The 15,989-nt window shown below is 41.5% G+C and overlaps 1 protein-coding gene across 2 annotated transcripts in view; it reads right to left on the reverse strand.

Moving 5' to 3' along the window:
* rgs3a (regulator of G protein signaling 3a) overlaps nucleotides 1–15,989 on the reverse strand; it is a 136,590-nt gene that overhangs the window by 45,199 nt on the left and 75,402 nt on the right. For both annotated transcript variants that reach the window (XM_083983405.1, XM_083983406.1), the window contains one exon: nucleotides 15,817–15,951. In XM_083983405.1, coding sequence (XP_083839531.1) covers nucleotides 15,817–15,951 — 135 coding nt within the window. The remainder of the gene's footprint in view (nucleotides 1–15,816; nucleotides 15,952–15,989) is intronic.

Raw genomic sequence — 15,989 nt, forward strand, 5'->3', positions numbered from 1 at the left:
ATGACAGCGAGTCAGATGGTAGGATGCCCAACTGATGTAGCCAAGCTGTCTGTTTTCAGCCTGTTATTTAGTCTCTTTTGCTCACTTACTTATCTCATTGATTTCCTAAAAGGGCCTGTGAGGTCAGATACATCTAGAAAAGCTGTGTGTTATCATGGAGCAAGGGTTCATTTTATGGCTCCTATGCACAGTAGACTCTTATATCTATGAAACAGATGCAGCGGAGTACAATTATTTAAAAATATTTACCTCTAAAATGTGCTGGAGTGTTAGTATTAAGCAACAAAAAAGGAAAATAAGTACCTCAAAACACATACAACACTTCAGTGAATGTATTTTTTATGCTCTCTCATTATATCCTTCAGATTAATCTCAATCTCAATAGGTGAAATTTAAGAATTATTACAAAGAAAGAATGCAAACAATTAATAAAATTAAAAAAATAATAATAATACACAAAATTTAATTCAGTCTTTAAAAAAGAGAGAGGAAGAAGGGTAAAGACATAATAAATACAGTTTGTGGAAAGTTTTCTTCCTGTGTCGTCAAAGACTGAACGCCACAATACAAGGTATTCAAACTCAGTGAGTAACCAGTTTTACTTGGAGGCTTGTTCCTGTGTAAAATCTGGAGACTATAAATATCCTTGGGGAAGTGATGCTGTGTGTTATCTCCCTCAATAGTGCTTGCAAACTTGTTTTCTAGAATAGTCCTGAACCACATTATTGCGCACTAACTTTGTTTATACACACATAGCATTGGTTGTTTGTTTGCCTTAAGTGAAATAATTTGCTCCAACTCACGTCACAGTCTGTTGCATAAACTCACACACACGGTTTATTTCCTACGCTCAGGCAACCACAGGTTATATATTAGGAAGTACTCACATGTCCAGTCTAATTTGGAGGATGTGTGTATGTTGATCAGCGCGTCATGCAGCATCCGATACGATAAATCAGCCTGATGTTTGTTGGACTGACAGTGTCTATGTGTGCATGTCTGAGCCAACTAAACATATATTAGGTGTGTTTTGACATGTGCTGCCTGGAACAATTGGTGGGTCCGACCGTTGAAGAGCCATTATTGCTTTGTATAATTTCCAATAACTTGTTAAAGGGCCAGACCATATACAGTAGATGATCAATCTCTGAATGGCCTCATTACATGCAGCGCAATGCTCCGACCTCTGTTGCCCTCGATTTAACAGAGAGAGGAGCGATGAGATGGTGATGGTCGTTTATCTGTCAGATCCCTCCGTTGTGATCAGGCCGGAAGGGACAGAGGGGACAGAAAATGGAAAAGGGAGCAGTGGTACAAGTGAAAAGGTGTCTGCAGATCAAAGGAAATCAAGAAGACAAAATGCCAGGTGGACACTGCGAGCATAAAAAAAGCACGTCTTTTAGATGAATCATGGGGAGAAAAAAACTTAATGCAAGACTACCGGCTCAGGAGAGAAATGTTTGATGCTCTAGTCTAGTAGATGTGCAATATATTGGTCTACATTTTAGTTTGTTATTGATGCTCCTGGTGATGTCAAAGCGGGTAAAATTAGAAGGATAATGGCAACATTATCAACATATAATTAAGTTAATTGACTCTGATGTACACAACAATACTGCTACTCATCACAGGGACCAGTGTTGCATGGATATTCTGCATGTCAGCAACACTAATTAAAGAAGCAGTACGGCGGTTCAGTATCTCATAGGAATACTTAGTGTGTTCAACCATAAAGATGTCAGCTGCAATTTATTACCATGAGTCTGCTCTCATTAATATTTCAGCTTAAACTGGGGTAGCCGTCCTGGATGTGTCCATTGTTTGTGTTTTACGTGTTAGTCAGCAAATCGCAGTCAAACTCATTCTAGGAGTAATGTTGCAAACTGTGACTCCTGCGAAAGCCTCGGAAGAATCCAGATGAATCTGTCACAGAAACCAGGCCGTCAGGGGGGGTGGGCGGGTGGGTGGGGTGGGGCACAAGGAGAAAGGGAGGGGGGGGGTGACGTGGGGTAAGAATGTCACATCCAAAGATGCAAAGGCATTATTGATAGAAGCTGAGGGTTCAGAGAGAAAATGTCATTGACGTAACTCCCCCGTGACGCCAGGCAGCTGAAGACAATGTGACCACTGAGAAGGAGCGGACAGAGATGTTTGTGTGTTCGTGTTTGTGTGTGTGTGTGTGTGTGTGTGGTAATAGAGGGGTTATGTATGTGTGTGTGCGTACGTGTATGTGTGTCATGACAAACAAGGGATTGGGACGTGTGTGATATTGTTTTTCTTTGGTTATGAAATAATAACAAAGATCTCATTTGTCCAAGCTCGGTCTAACTGTGTAAGACTGGCTCACAAATCACATTCAGTCACAGTGTGTGTGTGTGTGTGTGTGTGTGTGTGTGTGTGTGTGTGTGTGTGTGTGTGTGTGTGCAGAGGGTTGGGCCATTGACACTGTCTACTATTGACCAAGGACAAGTGAAAGATTGAGGAGAGGAGAGGAGAGGAGAGGAGAGGAGAGGAGAGGAGAGGAGATATTTTCTTTTTACCTATTCTTCTTTTCTTACTTAAAGAAAACTTCTAAAACTACCAATCTTTACACCATTAACGTAAATAAAATTGATCGACACCAGCTCCCTTTACCTGAGATGGTGTATTGTCTCTCTCTGTTTCTCCTAAGAAGAGAATAACCCCACAATTCCCTTAATGAGGAAAAGAGAAAAGCAATTTTCCCCTGTGAGCTTCCTGTTGTTTTTTTCCCCTCTGGTCCCTCTGGTTTGCTCTCTCCTCTTGTCTCTATCACTTTCAACTTGGCACTAACATGATTTAGAGTACGTCTTCTTAATGGCTATCTCCCTATCGTTCTTCTCTCTCTCTCTCTCTCTCTCTGTCTGTCTGTTACTCACTCACCCTACGACTGCCCGGCCATGTGGAGGGCTAAGTCATGTCACTGGCACACAGCCAGAGCAGAAAGGACTGTGTTACGGTAAAAGCCCTAAAGAGGAGGTGTAAACAATCCGCTGTTCAGAAAACAACAACCCCTGTTTATTAAGAGGGCAATAATATCAGGCCATTACAGCCAAGAGAGGGAAAGAGAGATGGATGGATGGATGGATGAGTTAATAAACAAAGACAAAAAGCAGGAAAGAAAATGGTAAACAAAACAAAATCAAACAAACAGGAATAAGTGAAGTTAAATGAATCACCGTGGAGCATGACACCGACACCCGACTCCTCATATGAGCCTGTCATAAAGATGCCCCGTGATAAATGAGCATTTATTGCTTTTTTCCTATCATTCCTCTAATCTTGATTCAATCCTCCCTCCGTATGACCACACCACTCCCTGCCTCCCAGCAGCACAGCAATATCAACATCTCAAACTAATTGCACAAGTACTCTTCCAAAAGAAATAAATCTCTCCCAAAGCCAAAGAAAAACACCATAAAATCATTTGCGTGAAAGCTCTCTGCTGATTCCTCACACATCAAGACGAAGTTATGGTATAAAAAAAACCCCTACCTGGCAGGAGAAGCAGTTCCAGGTTACAGTCCACTAAAGGCAGATAAAGGCACTCCACACATCCCCATTAAAGTGGCCTACTTCCTCTGACAAACTGGGGTGTGAGTGTTTGTGCCTGGCTTGCTGAAGCTGGTGTTTGAGACTCAGTCAGTGTGTGGACTATAGGCCAACTGAACTGTGCACAGACAGAGACGCAGAAAAGAGAGAAAGAGAAGGGAAGAGAGCTAATGCCCAAGAGGCTAAGAAGGTAGACTCCCAAGCTGCACAAACAAGAGAGAGAGAAAGAGGGAGAGAGACGGAGGGAGAGAGAGAGAGAGAGAGAGAGAGAGAGAGAGGGAGGAGATACAGATAATGAGAAGAGACAAATGAGCAGTGCGAGCTCAGAGAGAAGCATATGCATCCAGCGTGTGGTGTGTATGTCCACCAAACACACTAACTGCTCCATAATGTCCTCCATGATTGCAGATGTGTGTCTGTAAATATCGTCTGACATATGTTTGCGTTTGTTCCACCCCCATCCTCCGCCCTTTTATTTCTTTGTGAAGACATTAAGGCACTACTACAGTACAGCCAGGTCCCACAGGACACACAAAGCACACAATGGACACATATCCATTGTAAACACACATCAACGTGTGCAGTTAAAACGCACCACGCACACACAGTGCAGCTGTATAGGTTAACAGTATATATGAGACCGGAACTGTGCCGTATTGTAAAAACTGTCAATGCCAATCTTTTCTTTAAATATCATATGGTGTGGCTTTGAAGCGAACATTATTATCACATCAATATTTGTAATAATCTGAAATATAAATGCTCACATTAGACCAAACCTTTACGATCGGTAGGTCTGTGCCAAGAAAATGCCTTTCTCCACATGCGCTATACACAAGAGGATGTAACAATCTAACTTAATGCACATTGATAAACCTTAATAAATATCATAGCGCTCAGCTGTGACTGGCAGCGACAGTTTCATCATTTTTTTTATTGTTATTGTCTAGGTCACTGTAGATATGTATTGTATGGCTATATATAGATATGTTTGCACTCTATAATTGCTCTGAGTCATAGCCTGCCACAATATCCTTGACTTGGATGACATCAATGTACCATTTCTATTCAAACAATGCCGGGTCCAGGGAGGACTTCATGAACCCTACCAGGCTGCTGGTACTTTCTGCCTTCAGTTTCATGGGATTTGAATGTTATTCTTGACAAGCAATAACAATTGCAGAGGTTATTAAGTTGTGAACAACCAATCAGGAAACGTCCTATAAGACATTAAGACAGGCAGAATTAGCGCTGGAGCTGCTAATTTCTTAGCTCTGTCACTTAAGCAAACATAATAAACAAACATAGAGCTGTGTATGTTTCTCTTTTTTTCCTAATACAAGTCAATGCAACGCCTTGATTTTGGTGGTTGGAGATTTCTTTTTTTTATCAGGTACCTGACAAAAGCAATGCTCTAAAAGAAAATACCAAATACCACAAATTCAATTCAGTGTCAGTGTTGAACACCTCCAGGTTTTAGACAGTTAATTCTAGACACAGAGTTCCTAGTTGATAATGTAACAATATCAAAACAACCATGATTTTAAACAATAAAAGGGATAGATACATGTGACATACAGTAAGCGTCAAGAAAACAGAAAATCTAAGAAAAGGTCTATAATCAGTGTCTTTCTAGATAAACAAAAGTACCTGCTGTACCTGAGTGTCTAATTAAACCACTTCGTACTCTCTGTCTGCCTCTCTCACTCATTCACACACACTTTCTACCTTCCCCCTTGTTCTCTCACTGTTATCTCAAGAGGTTTTTGTGTCTCAGCGTGACAAGCAACATTTGACATTGAAAGGAAGAAGACAAACACACCTGCTGTCTCTCTGCACAGTTGTTCAGGTCAACAACTCTCCATCAGTGACAATATCTTTCAAGACGCAAACGTCTGACATGGTTTCGTACACAGCAGATAACAGATTATGCGCGAGTAAAAGCAAACATGAACTCAAAATGGTTGCTTCAGTTGCAAAAGTGCTGGAGAGACGACTAATTGTTGGACAACCAGGAAGTTAAGAGTCATTCGGGTTCCCTTGAGGAAAGCCAATGGGATTTTTAAATTGGCTTTTAGATTATCAAAGCAGACAACAGGCCTAAATACTGCACTATGGTCTCTGACAGATTTTATGTAATAAAATAAAACATGGAAACGTCTTGAGTCGCGTGTACCAGCTCTTTTCAAACATTTGACCAAAAAAAAAACTGTTAAAAAACCTGTTCACTTTGAGTTGAGGGATTAACCAGAAATGCAAAATCGCTAACTCATCGCCAGGTTTTAGGACTCACTGCTGCAGCACTCTATACTGCCTGAACATTAACTGTGTAACAGCTTCTAAAAGGCATTAGTCCTAATGCACAAATAAAAGACAAGGTGCTAAAAGACATTTAAGTGCTTCAGTTCCCTGCCACTGAAACCACATGAGTCCCAACTAACTGAATCACACCAGAGCTGAGATTTTCCCAGTGCTGCTGTCTGAGTGTCTGCTTGTAGTCTCAAAGTAGTATCAATTCAGAAAAACAAACAAAATAAACATTTTAAAAAAGTCCTGCATAAACATTTTAAATTTTGAATATGTAAATCAGAAAGCTGAACAAAAAACTGAAACCAAAACCTCTACCATCAATCTCAAACAATGCAGTAAAAGCAGAATGTGATTTTGTTTGAAATCTCTTGTTATGTAGATGTGAGTAACACGGAAATAGTTGTGCCTTCACCTGGAGCAACATTTACAGCATAGCTGTGACTGCAGCACGCAAATAGTGCAACTTACACAAACAGAGCCTGAACAAAAGCAAATCCCCACAACACTTACACATTTAGATATGAATATAGAAAGCAAACAAACAAGCGCAATGATAGTAATCTCCACTATAAACTCTGCAGGAAGAGCTCTCAGTTTGACCTTCATTACAACAATAGAGACAGATTACATACATTACCTTAGACACAGGCATCTGGACGCGTAGTGTGCTCGCTCGCTTGCTTGTACGAGTGCAGAAAGTGTGTTATTTTTGGTGTGTGTCCCGGAGTAAGGCAAAGAATGGCACAGTTCATCCACACATACACACACTGACAGAGCACATGTGCAGCGCCAATAGGTACAAGCTGCTAATCTAATAGGGATTTTTTTCCCCCCTCTCCGTTTCTCTGGATGTGTCAGTGCTTCTTTTCTCCTCCTTGTTCTGTTTCTTGTCTGTGTTGTTGCTGCAGTCCCAGCTTTCTCCCCCCCAGCTCCGTAATATCGTGCGTGCCAACGTGTGTGCGAAAAAAGAGTGTGAGGGGAGAGATAGCGAGAGGGGGCTAAAACGGGATTTGATGAAGGAGAGGGAAATGAAAAAAAAAAGACAGATGGAATCAGGGTGAGACAAAGGTGTGAGAGTGGAGGGAGGAACTGGATAAATATGAGGTATTAAATAAGTAGAGGGAGGGATGGATATGAAAAGATCAAATGCAACCAACTCTCAGGAGACCAAAGCAGTCAGTGTCCTTCATTTTCCCCCTCTCTCCCTCTCTCTTTCTCCCCCTCTCTTCCTCCACATGCTATTTTTAGAAGTTGCTCTGTCGCAAATCAAAGCAGTGAATCAAAACCTATCAAAGAGCAGGATGTTAAGGGCCATGTCTTTCACACCTAATAAGACACACACACACATGCAGACACACACACACACACACACACACACACACACACACACACGCACATGCACACAAACAACCCTGTCTGTTACAATGACCATGTGTCTGCATCAGACCTGAAGGGAGCCATGTAAGCTATTCATCAGGCCTTATCTAATCATATCATGTGCTAATATATAATGGGCTTTTCAAATAGCTATTTTAAACATTGTCAACTACACTGCACAGACCGCTGCCTCTGCCTCTCTAACTAACTCTGGCTGAAGCTATTCTTCAGGAGACATGATCTATAAAGTAATGATTGACATTTCAAAAGTAGAATATCAACTTCAGGTGAACCAGATTTCACTGTTTTCCATCTTTCTTTCCTTGCAGTGCTCTTTTTCTTCACCTTCCTGTTAATTGGTAGCTTAATGTTTTCCAGTCCTCAGTCTCGCTACTGTCATCAAACACTTGTAGTAATCACAAATGTCCTCGTGTCAAAGGAGCTCTGTTATTTGCAAATTAAACTATTATCCCAGCTCCAGTGCATGCTCAGTGGAGCAAGCATCTTTTTTCCGTGTAAAGAATGTGTATAATTAAAACTGGATGTGAATGGATTTCATGCTCTGCTGTACCTTCTTAGGACTGAGTCCACGAGGCTCTTATCTACACCAGGTCCTGTGCGGATGCATAATTGCCATTATATAACACAGTTATGAATAGTTAAAGATGAACTAAAATAAAGCCAAACACCACTCCATCAAAGGGAAATCATTAATGTTTAAAGAGAGACAGGGGAATTAATCCTGTGCTACAGACCACAATGAATAACATCACTGAGCTCTGTGCGTGTGCGTGTGTGTGTGTGTGTGTGTGTGTGTGTGTGTGTGTGTGTGTGTGTGTGTGTGTGTGTGTGTGTGTGTCTGTGTGTGTCTGTGTGTGTGTGTGTGTGTGGAGAGATGGAGAGACAGGGAGAGGGTGGGACAGGAAAGAAAGGGGACAGATGACCAGAGTGAAGAGGAGGTCTCTGGTGGAGAGAAAGGGAACAGTGATGATGTGGTTTTCTCTTGTTGGGATGCTCAAACTACAGCACAGCCTCCACATCATAGGAGGAATATCACATCTGTATCCACACAGGTCACTGTATCACTCAGCGGAGATCCAGCTGTTCAGGACACCCCACTTAATGACAACATTCAAGAAAAGAGAAAGAAGAAGCTGAAGCAAAATGGCACCACCCACTTAGTGACTGACAGCTCAGCTGGGTGTAAACGCTGGTCTGCATTTAAGCCCCTGGGCAGATGATCTCTGATCAGCACACTACTCTGCTGTCACTTAGAAACATAAAACACCATTCGTCATAACTCGGCTGTGTATGACTGTACATCAAGTATCTTAGCACGGTTCCTCATATCTGCTCCGCTTCAACCACTTCTAAATCTGAATGTCACACTTGGAGCGATAACACACCAAAAATAGCATGCAGTGTGTTGCTTGTGTGTGTGTGTGTGTGTGTGGTGTGTGTGGTGTGTGTGTGTAGCATGTGTGTGAGGTGAAAAGACAAGACACATGGAATTCATCCATGTCTAATTAGAGACAATGAAGGGGAAAGCGTGTGTGTTGCAGAGAAATAATGAGAGCGAGAGAAATGTCAATCACGTGAACATGTGCTAGTACAGATGTTGCCCGCATTACACTTGAGTTCAGATTTACTACCATAAAACAGTACTCTTCTTTTTAACTGACGGCAGTAGTGGTGCTCTCACTAACTTCCCAGTATCTGGTTTTTACGATTTAAATATTTGTATTCCTAGCAGACTCTCTCCCACTACTGGACTCTTTCTTTCTGCTACTTGTTAGTTTCCCTCTCACATCCGCATTGTGTCACTCAGCATCTCTTGTTGCAACCCAGTGAAGCAGTCTCCTATCAACTCTTAGGCGTGAATACCTGCTGCCATGCCTGTCACTGCCTCAACACACTGCCCGTCATCAGACTATCACTTCTTATGTGTTCCCTCTACTGTCATCTGAGAATCTCCTCTCTCTGCCAAAGGGACAAAGCCTGGGCCCATGTGATACTAACACTCCCCTAGTCCCCATCAGACATCTCGTCATGCTTTGTCTTCTCACTGTGAACTTGTAGCTTGTGCTATGTTACAAATTACATGCACAACATCAGACAGAACTACGTATATATATATATATATAAAAACAAGTCAGACAATGGCAACGTGAAAATGATGTGATAATGTGAGAGGGGTCCCAAATCTGGTGATAATTATCACCTGTATCTGCAGCTCTCCTCAGCTTTGTGGGGCTTTTTATAGAGTGTTGGCGGTATCCGCCCCACAGCTTTAATGTTTCAGTTTACTCTCACAGCTTTAATAGTGTCATTTCACAGGCAAAAAAAAAGAACAAAAAACACATTGTACACTACCTGCTAAGTACCCAAACACTAGACAGACACGGTAAGTGACGAGCAGGGGAACATACCAGCAAGATGTTGGTACCAAGGATTGGTGGAGAAGAAGACGACTGCTAACAACTTTATAAATGTTAGGTTTTGTGAGTGTTTTATGAGGAAGGAAATGCATTTAACAGATTTCTTAGATCTAAAGTATAAACATAATGCGTTTTTGCAAGTAAATTATAATTGGCAACCTTGACTTGAAGAAGAGTGAGCGATTGTTCCCCCCAAGCTGTCTCTTTATGCACTGTAAGTATACTTACAGGTATACACGCCCCTTTTTTCTGCATAGAAGAGATGTCTTTTTTCTTTTTTTCTTTTTTCACAACATGATTTAATGGGAATTAACTTGGCTTAACATAACATAGAAAGAAAAAACCCTAAAAGTATAACTTAATTTAACTCCTTGCTGGGGAAAAAAACCCTCTCAAGGAACTTTTGACCTGAGTAAAGATTAGTGCTGCTAGACATTAGAGCCTGAAGTGTAACACACCCCAGCAGGGTGTTAGGGCCGACACCTGTAGCACACGTAGCATGTGTCATACAGACTGTAGAAACAGACAAGATGCATCAGACAGGATGTTGCTCTTTTCTCCAATACAGTAGGATAGTGACACTTTCTAACAAGCTGGCACTGTCAAGGTGGTGTCAGTGTGTGTTGCCATTAAAAATATTCTACAGCCAAAATTGAGAGAATTATTCTGATGTCTGATGCATTTCACACTGAAGTAAAGCAATCAGCCTCTTTTCTCCTTTTGTTATTTTGTGTCACTGCTTAAAATGCAGCGAGTCCTACTGTAGCAGTGCGATGTGAGTGAGGATGAATGGAGGATGTGAGCTTCATGTATCATTGATCAAGTGTTTACTTGTTTGGCTGAAGTGGAATGACATGGTATGGTACAGTAGACAAATACTAGATAAGAGACAGGCCGCAGAATTATTAAATTTCATCATGAATAAACAGTTTGACAGAGAGAGGAATGAGAGAAGGTCTTTGTCACGCTGCGTCACTACTTCCTCCGACATGAATGCTGCATTATAACCAGTTCAGCAGCTAAAACAGATTCTCATAAATTTGAAATGAGACAGCCAGAGAAAGAGAACAGAACAAGCCGAGTCCAAACCTCAACAGACACACATTGTTCATTAGCGGCCATCTTTTTCTTTTTTTCCCCCCCTACTGTTCATGTGAGCTCAAGCTCTCGTGGAGAAAATGTATGCCACTTTTACTGCAGACAGTTTGCTTTCCTCTTCTGACTCAGAGGAGAGCCAACATTGCTCATCAAACACAGTGTGTGATGAAGTGCTGCTGTCATTTTCAAAATGGCCCGTCCTGCTTAAATTCCCATTTGAGGGCATGTGTGTGTTGCAGCTGAACAAATTTATTTTTCCAGCAGCTTAGTGGCTAATGCTGCCTTGACAAGAATGTAGCGGAAGCTTTCCAAGGAGGGAGCTTGGAGACTTTTAATGGCTCTTTGATACCAGCCCACGAGTGTTTGTTTGTGTACACGAATAAAAAACAAATCAAACTATGAATTATATAAGTGATTAGTTTTTATCCTCTTCACTGAGAGGCTGCGAGTTGGTCTTTAGTGTCTTTGTCTTCTTGTCAAACTCTTTGTGTTGTTACTTCTGTCACGGTGCGGCACTGACAAAGACGCAGTCCTCGGTTGTTCGAGTTGAAGTTAGCCATCGTACACATTTGCCCCAAATCCTCTGTTTACCATCTGCTGACTTTCAATGACACTCCAGACAGAAACTGGCAAACTGTAATCATGCTGCACTCTCACAGAGACTGGAGGATTAGAGAATCTCCGAGTGAAAAAGGGCTCATGTCCAGATTTTTCCAAAGGGAAGCAATCAAAGCGTTGAGGGATCGGAGGAACTAGGGCAGCCGCTGACATCAACACTGCGGCGGAGGTAGCCCCGTTGGCTTTAGAAACATGAATGAACAAGGTAACATGAGCAAGATAGAATAGATGTGATTTCTACAGTATGGGTGTTTAGCCTTTGGAGCGTATTCTGCTCTCTCTGCACACTTGAACGTAACTCTTGAGGAAAGTGCATGCTTCAGCTAAGTGTGGATTTACTCGGCTTTGTGCATGAGAGGACAAACGCAGTTTTCTGACACAAGGGAAATGCGTGATTCAAGGGGTAACTTTACAAAGCTCCTTTGCTGCAATTCTTACTCGCTGGCAGGAATACACACCGTGCATCAAAGACGCACTCGGTTCAGTTTAGAAAGCAAGTTCTAGTGTCGACTCAGCAGCAACAATGAGGCAGCACTCGGAGGAGTTAAAGCTTTATCAAAGAAACATTCTTCCACGCTGAATCACTGGAAAATTCTCTGAGATGTTTTGAACTGTAGATCATACAAACTAATGACTCTGCCACAGGTGGATAGTGCCGCCTTAAATCCAGATACACGTGTTTATAGTTTGATCCATCTATGGGACATTGCAGCAGACTTTCATCACTTTTAAACTTTTTTATGTTGTCTCATGGAGCAAAGTGGAAGGATCTGACCCACATGTGTCGGTATGTGTCTATCTATAGAAGTGTCCTCCTTTCATCTGCCAATATGAAATTACCCAAAGGATACCTCCCATGGTGTCAAGTAAAATACATTACATTAACCCCCCATGCAATAGAAAGGATACTGCAAAGGCATTCCCCTTCCCCGTATCACTTGTACTGATTTGCATTTACAGTAATTAAGCACATTTGGAGTTGACTGAATACAAACTATTTGCCTCTAAGGTACTCTGGAGAAATGCAATCAAAAGTGAACTAATTTGTCTAGATGTAAAATGTTATGATTAAGCATGTATTTCCCTGCCTTCAGGACACCACTCAGATTTCCATTTAATAAGAGTAATGCAGTAAAAGGTCCTAATAACCACTCAAACAAGGTACACAGGGTTCATGCCAAAGTACGGGACTTGCATGCATCCTTACTATATAATCTCACTGTGAGCATACAGTATCATCAGCTTTCACAGGAGTAATGATACATCACCCTAGTAGACCATGTGCAATGTGTGAATTTCTGTGGCTGCAGTCATGTTCATCTGACTGCCTGCCAAATCTAAAACACTGTTTAGTTGTGAAAGTGATACGTGTCCTCGTTAGTATTTTGTATTTGTTCACTCCACATTATAATGTCAAATCAACTGTAGGAAAATGGCTAAATTGGTCAATAAACAAGAAAACATCTAGGATTGAAATCAATAGAATCATTATTTTATGATTATACCTCTGTATGACAAAAAATAGAATAATATTAGCATGACACTGTATGTTTTATATAGGATGTGTTGTATGACCTCAGGGACATCTCTACAACGCAACCCAACCCGGGATAAACGGAGGATGCGTGACCTCTACTGATATTTAAATACATTTTGTTTGTTTTTAGTGTGTTAAATATTCATTCCTCTCTTCAAAATAAAATGCGATGACTCATCTTCAACTCGCAGTGCAAACTTAAATATCACATACAAAACCTCACTACGCTATCGGTAGCTAGCGGGGAGATATATTAGAAAGTGTCTGTTTGGAAAAACTTTAGTTTACATTCCAAACCTCTGCTGTTGTGCTCTAATCTATTCACTTCCTCCTAATCCTCTGCCACTTGATCTAACAACGCAGGTGAGGGACGATGCCAAAAGTCCTCTACAGCTCAGTTTCCCCCTGTATTAATTAAGCCACACCCACTTTGGAGCAATCCAATCAACTCAGACAGACTCGTTACAAATCCCTGTCTTAACTAAACCCCAGTGCATATTCCCTTTTAGTAGGGAATATGTCGCATTATATAAGGCCCTCTTATGTTCGTTTCTGAGTGTGTCAGGAAAGGTTGATCTCTACTTGAACTTTCGCACAAGCATCAGGTACTTCATGAGGATTTATTTTGGCTTTGAACGTTTCCGTATGTGGGCCAAGAAAACATCAGACCAGTTTCTTTACCATGTCTATACCGATCAATACGTTGGTTTGGTTAATGGAGTCTGAGTAAATGGTATTGACATAATGTGACCTACCATGACTAGGCATGCTTGACAAGCTGTTTTTGTTATTGAGCATATTGAACACTTCAGTATGTTTGTAAATGTTCTCATCCATTCAGTTGGGTGCGATTAATTGACGTTGATCATGAGAGGGAGCACGGAGGAAAAGCAGTATGTGCGATTCCCACCAAGATTCAGTGGCATGCTGGAGTGTGTACACATCGAGTTTGTGTATTAAAAAAAAACCACAGTAGTAAAAACATTTATCTTAGATGTTCTAAACAGAGGTGACATTTATCTGTTGTACAGCATGTTGAGCAAAATCAACCTAGGCTAAGGTAATTCAAATATTGGAGATTATTCAAAGACAGGCCAAGTTCTGGGTCATTTCCACTCAGGCGTCATCCTGGTAAAAAACAGGCACACACATATATGGACACAGATAAATACACACCCATGCAGGGAGAGAAAGGCATCAAAGACTGTCGGCTTGTCCCTCTCTGTTTCCTTCTTTCATGTGCTGATGAAATGAAGCTCTAATGTACAACAGGTGTGCCAGCTACACACAGGGCTATTTATCCCTTTTAATCACCTTTCAGCATAACATAAACCAACTGGGCTGGACACCTTTAAATTGATGGAGAGAATGAGCTGGGGGGGGGGGGGGGGGGGGGGGGGGTCATTAGGTAGGAATTAAACAAGACATAGACACTGTGTTCAAGGCTAAAAAATAAATATAAATCTGCTAAAGGCACATTACAGCATTATATTAACCCTTTCTTCAAAGCGTATGTGTCTATTTATTTTGTCCAAAGTTTTGCCTGATTGCTCACAAAACTTTGCGCATCAAAGGAACTAGAAAACCTGACAAGAGAACAGATTTTGAGAAGAATTCCTTAGGTAATGGCTGAAATGACTGAACCCCCCCCCCCCCCCCCCAGCAGCCACCATCTTAATCAGGGCGGTTGAAGCCCAGTGAGCTCTTAAAGATCAGTGGCTCCTTAACAGCACCCTGCTCCAACACTGTGTTACATTGAGAGCAGAGGTGTAATGACTTAATCCAACAGTGATCCAATTTGATTTTCATTCTCTCAGAAACAATTCAGTGCATCATAAAATGTGACATTCTGGGCATGACTGGTTTTGATTGAAATATGTTTGATTTGATCCACTTGAGTACTTCCTAAATGTATAACAAGTCTACAAAGGTGAATTGTAAGAAAGGACTTACAGAGGCTCTAATTGATATTTTTATATTGGATGGGTGAAAAGAGATTGTGTATTCAGCCATTCACAGTGACAGACAGAGGACATTTTTACCCAGTTTTGGAACTCCCCTCAGATTTGTGGTGCATTTTAGTGTCTTTCAGCTCACTGTTCTGACTTTCGGAGCCATGACTTCATCGTTCTACCTCACTCTAAAAAGTTACCTGTTCGGTACCAAACAGTGAACACACTCAGTTTGTAATTACAGTCACAGACAGATATTTCCCGTATTCATCATATATATACCCAAAGGATCAGTTTACTGAACAAGACTATAGCAACAGACAACACCTGCTCAGTACTCTAGCAAGACATTAATTCAAGTACGTCAATGATGGCTTTCAAACCTCATATCCTACAGATGGTAAACACTACTTAGGTGTCACCTCTGCCAACACCTCATTGATCAGCATTCAATCCAGTTTAGTTTTGCTTGTTTAAAATGATTAACCCCTAATAAATACTATTTCCCAGAGCTGTCAGCATGTGTGCTGCTCTGGATGGGATGTGAGGTGCAGTATTTGCTATAGCAAACACTCTACTCTTTCTCAGTAACTGAACAGAGGCAAGCAGGACTTACACTGAGTTGACACTCCACTAAGCCAGAGAAACTATTCAAATGCAAGCAGACAAAAGGCAGGATTAAAGTTCCCCTAAAGAAATGTAAAACCTAAGTGACAAATTATAATGGTGGCAGTGCGAGCTGCAGGAAAGTGTCATGCGTTACCGACTGAGTGTGTATGCTTGAGAGTGAGCGGTGTTAACGGGGCATCTGTGTTGGGGGTATACGCACAAATATATGCACCGCCATGTGTTCATGTGTTTAGGAATGAATCGAAATTGGAAAATGCTCTTGGATGTGTGTGTCCATGTGCCATACCTGGTCAAAATGTGGACCGGGAGGCTCCCTCCTGTGAAGCTGGAGCTGCTTGTCAATATTGTCCTTCAGGCACTGACACACGCGGCGCTTCTGGTCTGCTGAATAGGCTTCCAGGCTGAGCAGGCAGTCACACTTCTACAGACACAGAAAGGCAGAGAGGTATAGAGATATAG

This window comes from Trachurus trachurus (genome assembly GCF_905171665.1).
Source record: "Trachurus trachurus genome assembly, chromosome: 12".
Classification (NCBI taxonomy): Eukaryota; Metazoa; Chordata; class Actinopteri; order Carangiformes; family Carangidae; genus Trachurus; species Trachurus trachurus.